The following is a 19,859-nucleotide window of genomic DNA, read 5'->3' as shown; positions in this document are numbered from 1 at the left end:
GCCATTTGTCATTCTGCCATTATGACAAGTGTCAGATTAAGCAGTGGTTCTGTGGCATACATATGTTAGGTGGATAATACTGTATCCCCCAATATACTGCAGTCTAGCATTGCGTGGATTAATATATTAGTGTAAGACCCAGATTCAGTCTTCTCTTACTGGTGAACCCTTTAATATTACAGAACAACACTGGCTTTTCATAAAATGCACAAATCTTTTTGTTTGTCAAAGACCTTGAAATGCAAGAGCAACAAAAGCGTTGACTTTAAAGAGCGGTTTACTTGCTATGGCTGTTTAAACCTTGATGAATAAAGTCGCTTTTAACATTTTCTTAAAAAAAAAAGTGAATAGATGCTTGAAACTTACTGCTGTAAACACAGGCTTTTTGTCCAAAGGCACATACTGTCAGAACATGTGCTGAATTTGAATTCGTTTCTTCTCAAATCTCAACTCTTCTCAAAGTATGCGTGCATTGTCATGTGACCAACACTGTCTTTGTATTGTCAGCCATTTATGAATAAGATTTCTCTATGACATTGGAAAAAAAGGTAAGTCTGAATTCTCGATTCTTGATGCAGTTTTTTGGGCTTCAAAATCTTAAACCTCATTCACTGCCGCAGCTTAGAAGAGCCAGGACAGTTTTTAATATAACTCAGATTGTATTCATCTGAAAGAAGAAAGTCATATACACCTAGGATGGCTTGAGGGTGAGTAAATCATGGGTAATGGGTGAACTTTCCCTTTAAATAAAGAACTTTAAAAAAAATAAAGTACTAAAATAAATTAGATAAAAAAAAACAAGAATTTACAGTTTTTCTCAGTCGCTTTGGTACATTTCTCGAATCATCCTTGACATTTGCAAAACAGTAAGTGCATTTCTCAAAACAACTCATACAAATAGCAAAACACCATGGATTACCTGCAAAAGCCAGTCTCTTACTCAAAATCCTTAGTTCATCTCTCAAAAATAAATATCTGTGTCAATGAGCATGTCAGTGCCATCAAAATGACAAGTCCTTGTGTCACTGTGTATGGATAAGACAGTCAAATTGCTTAGTCATGTTGTCAATATAACAGTGCACTCTGAAGGGATGTTCTGATGTAAACTATGGCAACATTTTGGATGAAAGTTACTGTTTTGAACATTATACCATATGCTTATGTGCTGCCATATATCCATTTCAAAAGTACAAATTTACACATTACTGTATGTGGGATACTGATTGAAAGAGACTGGATAGAATTCCTAGTTACACTTTTACTAGTGGTCTGACCAAAAAAAAAAAACAAAAAAACAAAAAAAAAACCTTTACAATGTCATTGTGATATAGAGAAGGAAAAAAGAAATATGGGCACAAATATGAAAATAAAAAGATAAGTCCACTGTGTAACTCTTGTGTCTGTCTATACAGTGTATGCTTTCCAACTGAAGTCATGAGATGAACCTTTGAGCTATTTCAGAGAAATTGGTTTATCATTGGCTTATCTACATTCTCTTCATTAGTCAAGATTCACTTGCACAATTCATGGCCAAATTTACAAAAGTCTAATAATAATGTGTAAAAAAAAATGTGCTTGGCAGTTTATGACAACTAGATGAACCTTTTTGCATTCAGTGACTTATACGATGAACTAACGACTAGATGTTTTGAGGGGTAAGACTATTGCACAGAAAACTATATAATACATTTTGAGTAACATGACATTAGCAACTGATAATGTAGGAAACTGCAGATAAATGTGCATAATCAACTGCATGAATGTACAAAAACAAATGACTAGATGATGGAGGTTGTACAGAAACTGGTTTTATGATGTGTATAAATGACTAGATGATGTGGAGGTTGTACAAGTAGTTTTGAGAATTTCATTTCTGATTTGAGAAATGCACCAAAGTGACTGAGAAAAACTGTAAAACATACTATATACTTAACATATTAAAACATACTATAACATTATATAACTAACTCTAAAATAACAATTTTCCAAAACTATGACTTTCTTACTTCTGTGAAACAAAATACATTTTTCACATTGTTTTTCTTGGTGAAAAATGCTTGGTGAAAAATGTGCGCAGATCAAGCCTAATGTGTTTCCAAAAATGATCTCTCCCAGGACATTCACGACTCGACTAGAACAGTTAATCACATCACACATGTGCCTAATACTGAAAAACACAAGTGATTCACCAACAGACAAGCACAGAGCGAACATTTCATAGCTCAACAACTCTCCGTGTTTACGAGTCCCATAAGCTGAAATATCTAACAGATGGGCACAGCCGCATCAGACTTGTCGTGGCAAAAACTGCTCACTTATCACAAACAGGCTGATCCCATGTATACAATCAAATTTTCCTTTTCACCTCAATCCGCTTGCTGCTATAATCTGAGCTGCAGGACTAGACGAGGTCTCAGAGATGTGTGAAGGATTGCTTGCCCTCGCCCCTGCCTTCACCTGTTGTACCCCTCAGGATCCTCCGTCTTCATAAACCATCCGCTCTGCCCTCATGCTGCAGTCGCGCTGGAAACTGTCCAGCTCTAATTAGCACATTAATCACTGCTGAGGAGAAGATACGGCCGGCGGTGAGCTGGGTCTCCTGGTGTATGACCCGAGTCTCATCTTCCACAAGGACGAGCACTTAATTCACAAGCATTGTGCAGCACGAGCTAATATCCAGCCAGATTTGAGGCTCGCAGGAGTGCTGAGTGTGAGTCTATATGGACTCTAGAGAGCAAAAAATGATTCCTTTCTCTCTGGCTTTAATCGTACATAATAAATCATCTTGTAAGGCTTGCTTAGACGACATATTTTTCAATGCGGTAATTATGACTTGGATTTAAAGGCCACGTAGCATCATTCAGCAAATCCTGTGACTGAAAAAAAACCCACGTTCTAAATGAATAGTGATATAATGAGATTTAGGTCTTAAAGAACAGCACTACAATCGGCTAGTATTCCCCTTCCTGCTATTTACGTGGCCAAAAATATGAAGAGCTATTTGGGAGAGTGAGTATGCAGACTTCAGGATAAGAACTACCGCCGAGTGCATGATTGCAAATCATTTTCACCCAGCATGCTCTGCTACTCAGCATCCTCTGGGATAGTAAGCAAAAGTCTGTAATGGCTCTAAGGGCTTGACTCTCCCTCGGCAGTTAAGGATGTCTATTTTAAGAGCTCATTTCATTTCGATCGGGGAAACGCTTTAATCATTTCTTTCGGCAAGATGCATCAAAATGGGCTTGATTTGACATTGGCCTTCTGACATTTACATCAGATCAGCCTCACCTTCATCTCAAAGCGCCAGAGCAAACTGACAAAAATCTGACTTCTGAAATTAACAGGGAAATATGAGAAAATTTGAAGTGGTATCACTTTATAAACTACAATAAGGTTCCATTAGTTAACACTGATTAATGCATTAACTAACATTAACTAACAATGAGCCATATATTTGTTAACAGTGTTGGGGAGTAACTAGTTACATGCAATGGGATTACATAATTTAATTACAAAATAAATCTAACTGTAATAATCTATTACAGTTACTGAGAAAAACTTATAATTAAATTACAGTTACTTATGAAAATGTTAATGATTACAAAGGGGATTACACCTTTATATTTTCTGTTAAAAGCTAGAATATGTTGAATAATATTGATTTGTTGCCTTGCTTGATTTTGATGTGCACGATGCCTCCTGCCATTTAAAGGCCATTTAGTAAAGCAATGCTATTCTGATGCTTTTGATTGGTTCTCATTTGAATTTGAGCTAAAAGCTTTAGGCTACAAACTGTCTAAGAGTTGCCACCCTGGCGAGTGACACAAATGTGTTCCAGTGTTTTAAATGTGCATTGCCGTGATGTGCTTTAAAATTAAATTTTTTTAATCTTAATTCAAGTGATGAAGGATTTTGAAAGTCTGACAGTAATCAGTGTTGAGTACTACTGTAGGTTAACACTGCCTGCTTAAAATGTTTGAAAACGATTAACAGTTAAAAGCATTTGTTAAAAAAGTAATCAAATGTAATCAGTTACAAAAAATAGTTACATTATACGTATTACATTTTAAATAAGGTAACCTGTTATATTTGCAAAGTAACCTTCCCAACACTGTTTGTTAAAACATTTATTAATCTTAACATTAACATCTTAACAATATTAGTCAATAAAAATACAACTGTTCATTGTTAGTTCATGTTAGTTCAGGTCCATTAAATAATGTTAACAGCAAAGTTTTTATTCTTGATTTTAATATCAAAATGTAAAATAAAATGTATTAGTAAATACTGAAATTAACATTAATATAAATAAATACTTTAGAAGTATAGTTAACCAACAAAACAAAAACAAAAACATGAATAAAATCAAATGCAATTTGAGCAAATCAATTGAGCAAACTTTGGGGAATCTAATTAGTTGCATTCCAATTCTAATCAACAAACTTGCTAATCCAGTTTCTTCTGGCAGTGGAGCTGGATATGGTGACCTTCCTGTGCCAGAGAGCTGGATTACAGCTGAGCCAAAGGCCCAAAGCACAGTCACACAGCAGGAAGACACACTGCCACAACAGGCAAAAACTCACCAGCAGCCTGCCACAAAGAACTCAACAAACAAAACCTCAGGCCATGTCTGAGAGGGATAGATTACTTTTATTTCAGCATAGCTACGCTTCACCCAGAATCACTAAACATGGTGGAATTCATCAGAAGGTACTTACTGGCTACTTCCAGCGAGGCATTTCTGCTAACGGCCTCTCCTAGGTAATTGCGGGCAACACAAGTGTAAACTCCCTCATCAGGTTTGCTGCGGCGTCCGTGAACGATGCGCAGGAAGAAAAGGGAGCCGCTGGGCAAAAGCATGCGGTGAGAGCGAGGGTCGTCCTTATCGGTTTCAACGTGCTCGCCATCTTTATACCACTCCACTGTGGGCATGGGTCGACCCTCTGCCTTGCAGTTCAGGGTGGCCGGCTCACCCTTTGACACGATCAGATCAGAGGGATCCTCCACTATCCTGGGGGGAACATCATCCAAACGTGGGCGGGACCCTGTGAGGAATCAGCAGTGAAGGTTAAAAGCATCTGGCGGATGTAATGTATATCAGAAATGTACGTTTTCCAGTAAGCAGTAATATTTGTCCCCTGAGATTGTAAGGGCAATTTTTTTGAATTACTGTACCTTATAAAAAGTATTTGTGATGTCCTTCATGTCAAATCCTTAAATTAACCCTCTGGAGTCTAAGGGTATTTTTGGGGCCTGGAGAAGTTTTGTCATGCCCTGACATTTGTGCTTTTTTCAGTTTCTTATAAATATCTAAATGGCTAAAGTCTAATCTCACTGTAATCAGCACAAACTGGGCTATAATACAGTTTTTTTCAGTCGCTTTGGTGCATTTCTCGAATCATTCTTAATATTTGCAAAGAAGTATGTGCATTTCTCAAAACAATTCATACAAACAGCAGCACACAATGGATTACCTGCAGAAGCCTGTCACTTAAAATCTTTAGTTCATCTCTCAAAGGTAAGTATTTATGTCCATGAACATCAGTGCTATCAGAATTAAAAGTCCTTGTGTCATTGTTCACAAACAAGATAGTCAAAATGCTAAGTCATGTTGTCAGTATAACAGTGCACTTTGTTAGTGTTTCCTGATGTAAACTATGGCAACATTTTGGATGACAGTTACTGTATTGAACAGTTTTGCCATATGCTTATGTATGCTACAGTATATATCCATTACAAAAGTACAAATTTACACATTACTGTATGTGGGATATTGACTGAAAGAGACTGGATAGTATTGGTTTGACCAAAAAAAAAAAATTAAAAACCTTTACAATCTCACTGTGATATAGAAAAGGAAAAAGTAATATGGGCACAAAGATGAAAATAAAAAATAAGTCCACTTTCAGAATTTGTATCTCTTGTGTTGTCCTCTGTCTGTACAGTATATGCTTTCCAGCTGAAGATTCATGAGATGAACCTTTGAGCTATTTCAGAGAAATGCTTTATCATTGGTTGATCTACATTCTCTTTATTAGTCAAGATTCACTTGCACAATTCATGCCAAATTTACAAAAAGTCTAAAAATAATGTGTCAGAAAAACATGCTTGGCAGTTTATGACAACTAGATGAACCATTTAGCATTTAATGACTTATACGATGAACTAACGACAAGATGTTTTGAGGGGTAAGATTATTGCACAGAAAACTATATAATACATTTTGAGCAACATGACATTAGCAACTGATAATGTAGGAAACCACAGATAAATGTGCATAATATGTGTATAAATGACACAAAAGTAATCACAACTTGTATAAAAAAAAAGGGGAAACTGGTTTTATGATGTGTATAAATGACTAGATGATGGAGGTTGTACAAGTAGTTTTGAGAATTTCATTTCTGATTTGAGAAATGCACTAAAGTGACTGAGAAAAACTGTAATATGTGAGCAGCATGTATGTACATGATTGTGTTTGTGAGAAAAAAATGTTATGCGTGGTTAGTGAAAAACTAAAAATGTTAAATCACTTGAATAAGGCAATAAAACACATACAGAACAATGGTTTCCCGGGACTTTTGAGAACTGGAGCTTGTAGCCTAGAATTTTTTTTCTAAATGATGTGAAAATCTCTTGTTTACTCACTTACAGAAAAAACAATATATTGAACATAAAATTTTTCTAAGACACTCTTTTTGTTGGTAAAAAGTCATGTGCGAGTAGGTGTCAACTATCATGAATTCACACCTGAGAAGACAAAGGCCTGCATAATGAGCTGCATAATGAGCCATTCAGTCAGCTGTGTCACTGAGAGGGATGAGTTACAAGAAAGAATGTGAGGACAAAATAAATGTATATATTTTTTATTATTGTAGTTTATTTAGAATATATTTAAATTATCCCACCAACATAATTTAATATTCACATGTGAGTGCAGTTAAACAGTTTATTAGGAACAATCAAAGCTGACTTTTCAAACTCAATTTTTTTTCATTCTACTCCAGTCACACAATCCTTCAGAAATCCTTTTAACAATCTTATTTTCTACAAAAAAAACATTTATTGTTATCATTATTATTATTATTATTATTATTATTATTATTAATGTTGAAAAGAGCTGAGAATATTTTTTTCAGGTTTTTTAGGGGGGATACATTGAAAGACCAGCATTGTTTTATTACACAAGTCAATCATCAGAGTGCGAAAAGCAGTTACCAATAAAATTGGATAAAAATCAACATAAGTAACCTTTAAATGACAAAAGTGGAATTGAAGCTGAAGCTAATTTTCTTTTTTTATCACCGGTGACTAATCTAATCATTCATGCACCCAATAGATACATGTGTGATTGGTTATAATGCTCAACGCTGCAAAAAACAATGCATAAAAAGAAATTTTTGATGAAGCGTGAGCAGATATAAATGTAATGCGCAATCAACACTATTTATTCAACATCAATTGCAACAGTGGTTACATAATTACCACAACCAAAAAATGACACTTCAAAAAATCATAAAATAAATTCACAGCAGTGCAACCGTGAAAGTAAATCTGTTTTATTTTCACTTCCAAAAGACGAGGCTGCAAAGAATCAGTGGTCAAATCAAAAACACTTCAACCGAGAGATGAATCATTATCCAGTCACTTTATTGCCGACTGCTTCTCTAATCTTGGGGAGTTTAACACGGTATTCACAAAATGCTTGCTCTTGAAATATTGCTCAGTACCCAGTTTATTTAGACCAGCTGGCTCCACTGAATCACAACCTGTCAGTATGATAAATAATAGATGTTTATACTTTCTATTGAGCATTCAAAATCTGGAACTGCTATGGCAATGGCCGTAATGTTTTCAACAAACGCTGTATGTGGTAGACCAATCACAACAGAGTGAGCCATCTGACCAATCAGAGCAGAGAAGACTCACAGAAAGGAGGGGTTTAGAGAGACTGAATTTTAGAACTGCTTCGAAGGAATAGTTAGAGAATCGTTGGAAAATTGAGGTGATTTTAAATGCATATTATGAGAAAACCAAATTTTTTCAAATAAAAAAGTATACTAAAACTAGATATCAGAGCTATCTGTGGACATACTGTACAGAGGGAATGTTAGGCACCTTTAAAGTAAAATACTATTTAACAAAACCAGGCAGTTAAACTTAATTTTACATAAACTTGGTGGTGAGCTGAGGTGGCTAAAGAGCAGGGCTAGTAACCAAAAGCTTGCTGCTTCAATCTTCATGTGAACGAGTTTTAGCCTTGGTTAATCCAAGTAAGCTGCTTTGTTAATCATTTCTCATAAATGACAGTAGGTGCATCCCAGTTATGTGTCATTTGTAGTATAAACAGTAAACAAAACAAAAATCCAAAGAAAATTGCACTTCAAATACTCAAAAAATAATACACAAAATTACCGAAATGTGGGATGTTGGACACTTAAACACTCAACATAATGAGTTAGCTAAATTCATGTCTGTTTAGTTACTATTGCAGTTATGTTTTAGTTATCTAAATATTATCCCCCGGTGTCTAAGGTGGTTTGACCCTGATTTAATTGGCTCTGAGCATAAACAAAGCAGGACTGAAACTGCCTAACACTTGTGTGGAACCACTTTAATTACATTTCTAACAAAAAAAATTGTGAAATAAAAACTTTTGTAACAGAGTGCCTGGGGTGCACCATTCAACCACACAACTATAGTCTTCACCAGCATCAGTCAAAGGATGGAACGAGGGGCGAGAGGCTTCTAATGGCCAGTGGGAAAGAGAGCTGGGGATGAACCTCTCAAAGGCTGATGACTCAGCACCTATTAAGCTTTCAGCCCAGAGAGCCAGACGAAATCAGTGCAAAGTTAAAAGAAGCTGACATTAAGGCTGAGTCTTGCATGGCTGCGGCTGTTGAATGAGGCTCCAAACCTCACAACCCATTAGTGCTGAATTCTGCTCTATCCGGGGCTACAGAACTAACAGAGAGGGTTTCTTCTTCTGGCTTTTACAAGGTGGAATACTTACAGTGTAAGGCACTGCAGTGGCCATGTGTTTGGTTTTACTTGAAGAGTGTAAAATTTCTACAGTTGGCGTGTGTGCATGCTGCAATTAAATAATAGCATCTACGGAATGAAGGAGAAAAACTTAATTTGTCTAAAAGTACTTCAGTGGAAGAAAACAGCCCTTAGAAAGCATAAGGTGTTTTTCTTGGATAAACTAAATTCAATGAAGTTACTAATGACTTTCATAAAAACTCAGTCATGAACACCTAAATAGTTCATCAGCCTCCTGCTGCACATTACACTCAGCATAAGTATGTTTCCATCCGTTTACAGCAGTCGACGAGATTATAACTCCCCACTATTCAGAGCATCATCATTTTTAAAGTCATGGCAAGCTAAATTTGGCTAATTGTGAGAGAATGAAAGGAACGAATAAAAGCCTGTGCTTTTCAATCCCATCACACATGAAAAGCTATTCCTGATTTGAAAGGATAATTATCTGTCAGTGATTTCATGGCGAACAAAATGAGAAATGAGAGGTGTAACACCACATTAACAGGTTCATATCTTACGGGAAAGAAGGTTACATATGGACAACAGTGAACCAAATTAGTCCCACAGCATAATCAAGTGAAAAAAGCACTGAAAGAAGGTTCTGTCATGCAGTCACACATAGTGCTGTTAAATATTTACACACGAAACTCACATGAGAAATATGTGGGAGATTCTAATTCTCGCAGTATCTCTCAGTGGTAGATTCCCTGAGTAGTGGATATAAATGGGTTTTGCTGGGTTTCCGGATACATATTATGAATATGTCCTTGAATCCAAAAATGTGGAAAGTTTGGTGAATAACAAATGGGATAAAAAGGAAAAAAGGAAATAACATGCAGAATTGCAGTTCAAGTGCAAGAAAGAATTCAAATGAACTGAAATAAGTTCATAACTATCAATGTTAAAAATCTGATTCCCAAGACAAACTTTTAAAGCTGGCTTAAAGTCTTGTTTGAACAATAGAATAATCAATTGACAGATAGGAACATAGATTATTATAGAATTAGATTATAGAATATGATTAGAATGATAGATAGAATGATAGAACAATAGAATAAACATTTACTAGAATAATGGATAGATGGAACGATATATAGATAGACTTATAGACAGACCCATAGATAGATAGATAGATAGATAGATAGCAATAGAATAATAGATAGAACGATAGGTAGAATGATGGATAGATAGAACAATAGGGTGATAGATAGAATGATGGATAGATAGAATGGTGGAAAGAGACTGAATGAGAGATAGAATGATAGAACAATAGATAGATAGACAGAATGATAGAATGACAGACAAATGATAGATAGATAGATAGATAGATAGATAGATAGATAGATAGATAGATAGATAGATAGATAGATAGATAGATAGATAGATAGATAGATAGATAGAATGATTAGAAATGTTAGAAAATGAATGTTTGATACAGATGGATGGATGGATGCATGGATGGATGGACAGAATGATAGAATGTTTTGACTGTTAGGTAGAACATTAGAAAGAATGCATGGATGGATGGGGGGGGGGGGGGGGGGGGGGGGGGGGGGGTGTGTAGATGATAGGTGTTTACTAGAACAACAGATAGAATGTTTGATAGAATGATAGACAAAACATATTAAAGCTAATACATTTTGAAAACAGTGACAGGAGACCTTGTGCCCAGTCAAATTTTCAAAGCTGTTTGCTTCAAACATATTCAAAAAACAGAGCATCAACCTGGCTCTCTGGGATCAGTAATGATCTAATGTTTTTTCCTCAACAGATGTTACTAATGGGCGCACGGGTGCATACTGGTGTTCATTGATCAAAGAACAAAACAAAATAGTCGTTCATGAAAGAGATCTGCTGGTATGATTCCTAGACCCATTATTACGCCAGGCACAACGCTTTTCACAGCGCCACAAAAACTGTTCTTATCGGCTAACTGTGACAGCTTACATCTCTGCTGGGTGATCCATCTCAGGCCATTTGTCATCGTTTCAGAAACGCCATTATCTCTGTCAACCCCATCAGCCTCTCGTAGTTGGCCATTTGCCCTAACGTGACTGCAACTGCTAAGTAACACAAACTGAACAGCTTTTGTTATGTCAGTTCTCAGCTTCAGACCTTTTACATTAATGACAGCTGCGGCAGATTTTGCAGTCTGCAGTTTTCTGGTAATAAATATAAATATAAACACAAACACACCCACATTCCCCCTATTTAAGGAACTAGCGCATTTACTTATGAAAATTAAATCTGGAACACCTATTTGCTAAGTGAAAAGCAATAAGCCGAATGAATCATTGGTCTATAGAAAAATTAAGCAAAGCTGATGTGATGTTACTGTAAATGGTGTCAAAATGTCTCAAAATAATCATTGGATTAAATAGATAAGAACGATAGATAAAATAGATAGAATGATGGATAAAACAATTCCTATAATAGATAGATAGATAGATAGATAGATAGATAGATAGATAGATAGATAGATAGATAGATAGACATAGAAGATCAACAGAATGATAGATAAATGGAATGATAGATAAAATGATGGAATGATAAAGCAATAGATAGAGAGAATGATAGAATAATAGAATGATGAATAGACAGAACGATAGACAGAACTACAGATAGACAGATAGATCAACATAGGATGATAGACGGAACAATGGATAGAATGATAGATAGATGGAATGATAGAATGATAGAATGATGAATAGACAGAACGATAGATAGATAGAACGATAGAACGATAGAACGATAGAACGATAGATAGATAGATAGATAGATAGATAGATAGATAGATAGATAGATAGATAGATAGATAGATAGATAGATAGATAGATATGAAAAAGAGAACAATAAACAGAGCGATATAGATAGAATAGATAGGTAGAACGGTGGAATGATAGAACAATAGAAAGACAGAAAGATAGAATGATGAATAGACAGAATGATAGAACGATAGACAGACAGACAGACAGACAGACAGATAGATAGATAGATAGATAGATAGAACAATGGACAGATAGAATGATAGAACGATAGAATGATGAATAGACAGAATGATAGAACGATAGACAGACAGACAGACAGACAAACAGATAGACAGACAGACAGACAGACAGACAGACAGACAGACAGATAGATAGATAGATAGATAGATAGATAGATAGATAGATAGATAGATAGATAGATAGATAGATAGATAGAACAATGGACAGATAGAATGATAGATAGATAGAATAGATAGGTAGAACGGTGGAATGATAGAACAATAGAAAGACAGAACGATAGAATGATAGAATGATGAATAGACAAAATGATAGACAGAACGATAGATAGACAGATAGATTAACATAGAACGATAGATGGAACAATGGATAGACAGAATGATAGAATGATAGAACGATAGACAGACAGACAGACAGACAGACAGACAGATAGATAGATAGATAGATAGATAGATAGATAGATAGATAGATAGATAGATAGATAGATAGATAGATAAACAGAATGACAGATGGAATGATGGATAGATAAACAAATAGAAAATAGACAGAACGGTCTTTAAATAGTCATTGGATTAAGAGCTGCAGTTAATCCAAGTATAGTCAAAATAAATTGACAATGTATTGGATTATTTAAAACATATTATTACTATTTCATATTTGGTCAAATTTGGACTAAGAATAACTTCAAAAACAATTTGTGACTCCAGATCTGCCTGTGGTACAGACGTCTCTTAGCAACCGGAGTACGAAGTCTGCTATTATCTGGTATTATCTATCATTTTTCATATTATACAGTATGTTTTAACTTTCTATAAGCACACAGCACATAATGCTTTTCATATTCACAGCTGACAGTCAAATCGATAAACCCACTGCATATTAATACACACATATATCTATCTAAGCATCCTTTCAGTTCGGGCACTCCCACAATGGAAAGACAGATGCATAACTCATAAAGTCTCTTTCTAAAGCTTTCTGTGTACAGCAGCGGCTGTCTCCTGTAATGCAGAAGGCCATTAAGCCAGCCTCAGCAGGGGGACACATCATGCCGCCCCGCAGACTCTCTGCACCTGCCAAACGTATGCGGTCAGTACAGGTCATTTCACCGCAATCAAACACAGTACACATACGAAGAGTGTAGGAGGAGATCATGGAAACAGATCTTGTATTGTAAATATTTACTCGTAACAGTAGCTGTCATGTCCAGATTTAAGACGTCTGTGAGTAGCCTACTGTAATAACGGACTGTCAAAACAAATAAAAATAAATGGCATTTCTAATAGCTAGAAATGCCTTTTTAAACAGCACAACATTTCTATTTGAACTGCTGTGCTTGTTTTGTACCATTAGCTACCGAATGAAGAAATAAAACACAATCGTCTTTCTTGTAATACGCTTTGAGAAGTGCCTGAACATGAATATTTTATAACACAGCTGTCTTGTGTTGTATCCAGCGTGATTATGATCTTTTTCATCTTTTAATGGAATTTTTTTATTATTATGGTCTCACACTTCACTGCAAAACGATCATTATGCTATAAAAACATTATTGTTTCCATTTATCTCATTACAAAAAAGTCTGTCATTTCTATTTGATTTTGAGTGTTTACTCAATTTCCTTTATCAGTAATTACATTTAAAGTAGTCGAAAAGGTCAATGAACTTATTAAAAAGTATTATATTTAAGTTCTGAATTCTTCACAGTGTATTGTTACTGTTGTTGTTACTGTAAAATTATTGGTCAAAGTTGAAAATAAAACAGATTACTTGTGTACGTTTCACTAGAAGACACTATTTCAGTCTTTCCAGTTTAGAATTTTTCTTTAAAGAAGCAATTTCTTAGTGAAAATGTTTCTACACCTTTTTTTATAGGTAGATGTGACCTGATGTAACTCAACATTAATGCAAGATTTTCTGGTACAAATTATAAGGTTGCTGGGGATTTGTTTCACTGTTTAATTAAAAATTCACATCCAATAATTTAAATATCCAAAAAACTGAAAGCCATCTATCTGTATTTACAGTGATAAGAAAGTAGGCTATATTAAGTCTGAGAGTCAAACGTAATATTAAACTTACTTTCAAATTGCAGTATTGAACCATAATCAGATCAATAAATGAGTGTTTTAACTCACCTGAAGAGCTATAGATGATAGAGAGCATCAGTAGCAGGGTTCCTATGACAGTAAAAGCCATTTGTCCGGCTTCCAACAAGACTTAAGCTTTTCTTTACGGCATAAGTACACAGTTTCTAAACAAAATGCATTCTCATTGGAACATGGCAGGCGAACGCCAACAAATTTGAACTCATGAAATAAAAATGAGAGCAGGAAAAAGCACTTCAGCTGCTCTCTTGGAGAAATCCACAGCAGCGCATTACGATAAAGTCTCAGTGATGTCTGGATCCGAAACGCGCGGATCTTTGTGTTAGGAACTGCATGACGACTCTAATGTCTAACTAGTTTGTTCACTCCCTCAATCACTCATTCGGCTGTAATGTCCGTCCGCTGAAGCGCTGAATGCGGTACACAGAGTTCACCAGCTGTTCATCCATTCAGCTCACCGCATGGCGTTTAAATAAGATGCTCGAGTGTGACAGCTCTCCGCAGAATGAAGCGAGTGGAGCTTCAGAGCAGCGTGCGCTTCCCAAACAAATCTTAAAGCGACAGCTTTGCGTCGCTGTCCCGTTCAAGGGTATTTAACATTTATAACTAATCATTTTTAATAATTATCCAATAATTATGTATTAAAATATCTATTTACCTTATTATATATATATATATATATATATACATATATATATATATATATATATATATATATATATATATATATATTATAGAGAGAGAGAGAGAGAGAGAGAGAGAGAGACAACAATGTAATTTATAAAGTACAGTACTGTGCAAAAGGCCTAGGCACATCTTTTGCTGTAGTGTGTCAGTAGGAAATATCAGTTTAAAATTCCAAACATCTTTTGCTGTAGTGTGTCAGTAGGAAATATCAGTTTAAATTTCCAAACATTCATTTTGCCATTAATTGTAATAATCTAGTGCGATTTTGTACTGTTAAAAGTTTAAAAATGCTGTAAAATGAGGTTGCTGGCGAATGTAATGTCATAAATAGAGTTTCTTTATCAATTAACTTCGATTAACTAAATTAAATCAACATTTGGTGTGCAGCTTTCTCCCTAGGTACACTTTGGCACATAGTTTTTCAGGTAGCTTTGCAGGTAAAATAGATTTCCTGGAGCATCTTGGAGACGTTGCCACAGTTCTTCTGGATTGAGTCTGTCTCAGTTTTTTCTGTTTCTTCATGTTATTCCAGACAGACTGGATGATGATGAGATCAGATCTCAGGGTGGAGGACTGGCTGTTGTCAGACTCCTTGTGCAAACAAAAATCTTACTGGATTATTACAATTAATGCCAAAATTAAGGTTTGGAAATGTTTGGAAATGTAAACTGATATTTCCTACACACACAATCAAACAAAAAAACAAACTAAAAAACATTTTTTTAGCTGTAAAAATACTAGCGTTCTAATCATTTTGGCCACCACTGTATATACCCTAAGTGTTTCATCTTTGGTTGATGGTTAACACTTTTTAAAAAAATAAATTTTCTTTAAAAGTTTTTAATCATTGACTGACTCTCAGTCAAACTTGTGATCAAAAAGCAAAACATTTATGTTTGAGCTTCATGCACTTGAATTGTAGCCCGTGCACTTTTGTTTCACCTCACATCAGCAGGACTCACTTTAACAAATGTCAGTGTATTTCGAAGCAAAAATGATCTTTGTTTAAACTGTCTGGCTATCCTTTTCAGTGTTGCATCTCTGATGAATTGATATGCGGCTATATTTTACAGCAACCCATTAAGCGGACATTATTTCCAATGCAATCAGACCCTTCATTGATCGGCCTTCTCAAGATTTACTAGTGCTCTTCTCCAGGGCTTTCCTTATACCATGTGCCATTTTTCTTTACTGCATTGACTTTGTGTCTGTTTTGAAAGACCACCATTATTGAAGCGAGAAGCGAACATTTGTCTTTCTTTGATGCTCAAAATGGGCTGAGAATCTGAGGACAGACAACAGTTGCGAGCTCTAAGGAAACCAACTGTGCAACAAATTGAAATTCTCCTCACCTCGGTTGAGAAATTGCTCTGAGTAATAGCAAACAATGTCTGAGAGGTCCGAATGAAAACCTTCATCAAGATCTCACTGCATCAATAACAAGTATTTTAAAAGCATGAATTTGCTGTCCACGCACGTTGGATTCACGCTTCTTTGCTCGCGTCAACAATGGCCCTGTCAAAATTCTAAAAGCAATGTTTTATCTGGTTCTTTATATAAAACAGTTAATTAATATAAGAACTCTCTCAGACTGAGATGAGATGCAAAATTGCTCGTTTACTTTTTAGCCATTTCTCTGATACTCTCAGTGACGTTTGTCATGAACATGCACCTACATGTCAAAGGAGGATGTCAGCAATGATTGCCTTGCAGATGACAGACAATTATGTGTTTAGACATATTCAGACCAGCGCTGTCACAAACAAATTATCATCCTGCTATCCTGTAATCAGACGGATGAGTCATAATTTCTTTCTGCCACAGAAACTATGGACTCTAACAATGTGGGGCACATTTCAAAAAAACTCGACAGCACAAACAAACACATTTTTATCTCCTCAAAGGCTTTTATTGACATTTCTACAAAAGAAGCAGACTGCACAAGACCTTTTGAACTACAGTTCTAGACTTTCTTCCAATGCGCCTCAGTAAATTGCTAGTTTTTTAGTGAAAAAACGTATATTTTCCCATTGGGAACTGGCTATTAATCCATATGCTGTCTCAAAGGAACACTTTTTTTTTTTGAAAAAGCATGGCGATGCATCACCAATCTTCTTCAGCTGTAAATACTGTTTCGATTCACACAAGACTTTGCCAAAGTGATGCACGGTACAAATAAAGGGGCAGAAAAGAAAAAGTAAAAGCTCAAAAGTGATCCAGGTTATCGTCTGCCTTCTTCAGCAGCTTCCTGTTCTTTCAACACAATGGCACATGAAGGTAAACAGTAACACTGACTCATCCATGCTCTTTTACAAAAATGCTAGTTGATGCTTAAAAAGAAACCCTTGACGCAAGTACATTTAAGTACTTTTGATTAGGCCAAGCACCTGCTGATACACTTCCATGTATTCCGTGTAAACACACGACGAGGAAACAACAACTGCACAACGCTAAAAATAACATAATCGCTGCACCACACACACGTATTTGGGTTCTTGTTGGCCTAAGTTGGCCTATAGCTTATGTTTCTGTTTTTGCTGTCTACAGTTCCTGTCAGTGGAGTGGCAGTGCCATATGGCCCTGGCTCTGAGTTTCTCCTGGATTTAGGAAAGGGGTGGGAGAGGTGGGGGGACGGAGACACAGACTGCGGGTCACTCCGGGGCAGGTCGAGCTTTTCATAACAAAGGACCTGATCCCGGGACGTGTGCTCAAGTAGACACACGTACTATGAGGACACAATAGACTTTTGATGATTCCCTGTGGTCTGGCATAACCATATAACGGCTCAGTGACAGAAGTGAGGGCATTCATCTGTGTATAAGTGTGGAGGATGATAAATGTAGGGGTTTGGGATGAGGATGGTGATGAGGGGTGTATTTTTGGGGAGGAGGAGTCAGGGTCAGTTAGGATAAAAGAGCAGACCGTACACCTGCCTGGCAACATCAATAAAACTTCACAGCTTGACCTCTAGTAGACACAACTGTGACCTCAGCTGGCAATAGCATGACTGTTATGGTACAGATGCTTTTGTTAATTAATTCACTTGAGGGTAGTATGGTTTATTACTACAGTATAAACTCTCGAGGTTATCTGTGCAGAATTATGATGAAAATTGCCTTAGAGACTGATAGTTACTGACTCTAAGAGTTGACAGTGGTGCCTCAAATATATATATTTACTGCCACCTACTGGAGATATCAATACCTTTAGTGCATAAAAGGGTTGGGAAGCACAATGGGGGCTTGTTTGTGGAATTATGCTAAATGTGAACATACAAAAATTTCCGAGATATACTTACAGTATGAATGATTTATATAGATTTAGCCATATATGCACAAATAAAATGTGTCAAATGATCAGGAATAAGTAGGTTACAGCACTCTCATCACACTGTAAATGTGCAAAGAAAATCAAAGGTATACATATACAAAACCTATATTTTTTCATCATAATGCAGGCAACCGGAAGGAGTGCAAAAAGTATGCTTCAAACAGTATAGGCTTATTGTGCACTGAATTCTGTAAAACACGTTTATTGTTTGCAAATTCTAATGACGGAAAAATAAACTTGCTATAAGGAAATTAATTTTTACCTATAGCCTGTTATTCAGGTAATTATTTTTAGTAGATTGAATAGGTCCCATACAGTAATTACACTGCATCACTCAAACAAACCTGAGCGAAAGTGCCAGTAACTGAGACAGTCACCATTAACAAATCATTCTGGCGATTTAAAACATTATCATACAACCAGTGTGATGGCAAATAGGCTTTCCAAATAACGTAAATCATTATTTACATAGTATAATTGTATTAAATACAGTATATCTCTCACATGCATGTCTTAGTGTACTGTACATTGTCCTGCAAAATCACATATAAGCCTACTGTCCTGCAAAAGGACAAAAACCAGGTTGTCACCCTATTTTAACATCAAGAAGTCACTATTTGGATATAAACAAACAAATACTGAAGAGCCTAGAATTGAATCATTATTGCAGTGATTAATATGTTTCTGGCATGTAACGTTTTGCAACAATTCTTTTTACTGATGCAGTGTGTAGCTTTCATTTTTAAACAACCATGTTGGAAGATGTACCTGTGCATTCCAGGATGACAATGTCAAGATTCACTGGACCTAAATCCAATGTCTTATCATGGGACAGCTTAGTTCATGATCAAACAAAGCGATTTATATGGAGTGTGTACATGAAACCCGTGTACTACTCAAATACAACAACATCACGAGCCATCATTCTCATTGTCTTGATGAGATGCCTGTAGGTGGTGGTGAGATTGATGGAGGGAGAAAGGAGGTAGAGAGAAGGGCGTAAAAAAGGAAAAGAAGCTTCTGGAGTTGGCCCGCTTTCCACTTTCCTCGCCGTAGAGCTAGAAAATACGACTTGGCTCAAGCTGAGAAGGAGTACCAGAGTCAGGCTGGATAATGTCATGATAATTCTTCAGTTACGGAAACTTCTGTTCTTCTGCCTTTTTATAACAAAGAATCACTGTCCCAAAACAAGCTGCTTACATTATTACACCAAACATTTTACAATTATTTTCATGATTTTTGATCAGAGCATGATTTGAGAATAGCTTTATTAGGTGTCATTACCAAACTTGTCAATAAATCAATTCACATTGTTTAAAGAAGTTAAATTTTTAGCCAACGTTTTGCCAAGTCAAATTTGCTCTAAATGTAAAGTATTTAGACAAATAATGCGGATTTATTTTTTGTTTCAGGTCATGGATTAAGACATGGAGAACATCAGAAAACAACTCCTGTCAAGGCCACCCAGTTGTTTTCTGTCTTCAGTCAGCTTTGCGTCTGGTGGGCTGACATGAGTGGCCTTTCCATGCCTCCACTTACAGGTCCTTCTCAAAAAATTAGCACATTGTGAAAAAGTTCATTATTTTCCAAAATGTAATGATAAAAATTAAACTTTCATATATTTTAGATTCATTGCACACCAACTGAAATAGTTTCAGGTCTTTTATTGTTTTAATACTGATGA

At 36.0% G+C, this 19,859-nt stretch overlaps 1 protein-coding gene across 1 annotated transcript in view; it reads right to left on the bottom strand.

Annotated features, from left to right (window-relative positions):
• Window positions 1-14,693, bottom strand: part of LOC109054363 (roundabout homolog 2-like) — a 58,568-nt gene extending 43,875 nt beyond the window's left edge. The window contains exons 1-2 of the mRNA XM_042740054.1: window positions 14,189-14,693; window positions 4,719-5,045 (exon numbers count right to left, since the gene is read on the bottom strand). Of these exons, the coding sequence (XP_042595988.1) occupies window positions 4,719-5,045; window positions 14,189-14,249 (388 nt within the window). The 5' untranslated portion in view covers window positions 14,250-14,693. The remainder of the gene's footprint in view (window positions 1-4,718; window positions 5,046-14,188) is intronic.
• Window positions 14,694-19,859: the final 5,166 nt, after the last annotated feature.

This window comes from Cyprinus carpio, chromosome B15, assembly GCF_018340385.1.
Source record: "Cyprinus carpio isolate SPL01 chromosome B15, ASM1834038v1, whole genome shotgun sequence".
Taxonomy (NCBI): domain Eukaryota; kingdom Metazoa; phylum Chordata; class Actinopteri; order Cypriniformes; family Cyprinidae; genus Cyprinus; species Cyprinus carpio.
The sequence above is the reverse complement of the archived record's forward strand: the minus strand, read 5'-3'. Positions and strand labels throughout refer to the sequence as shown.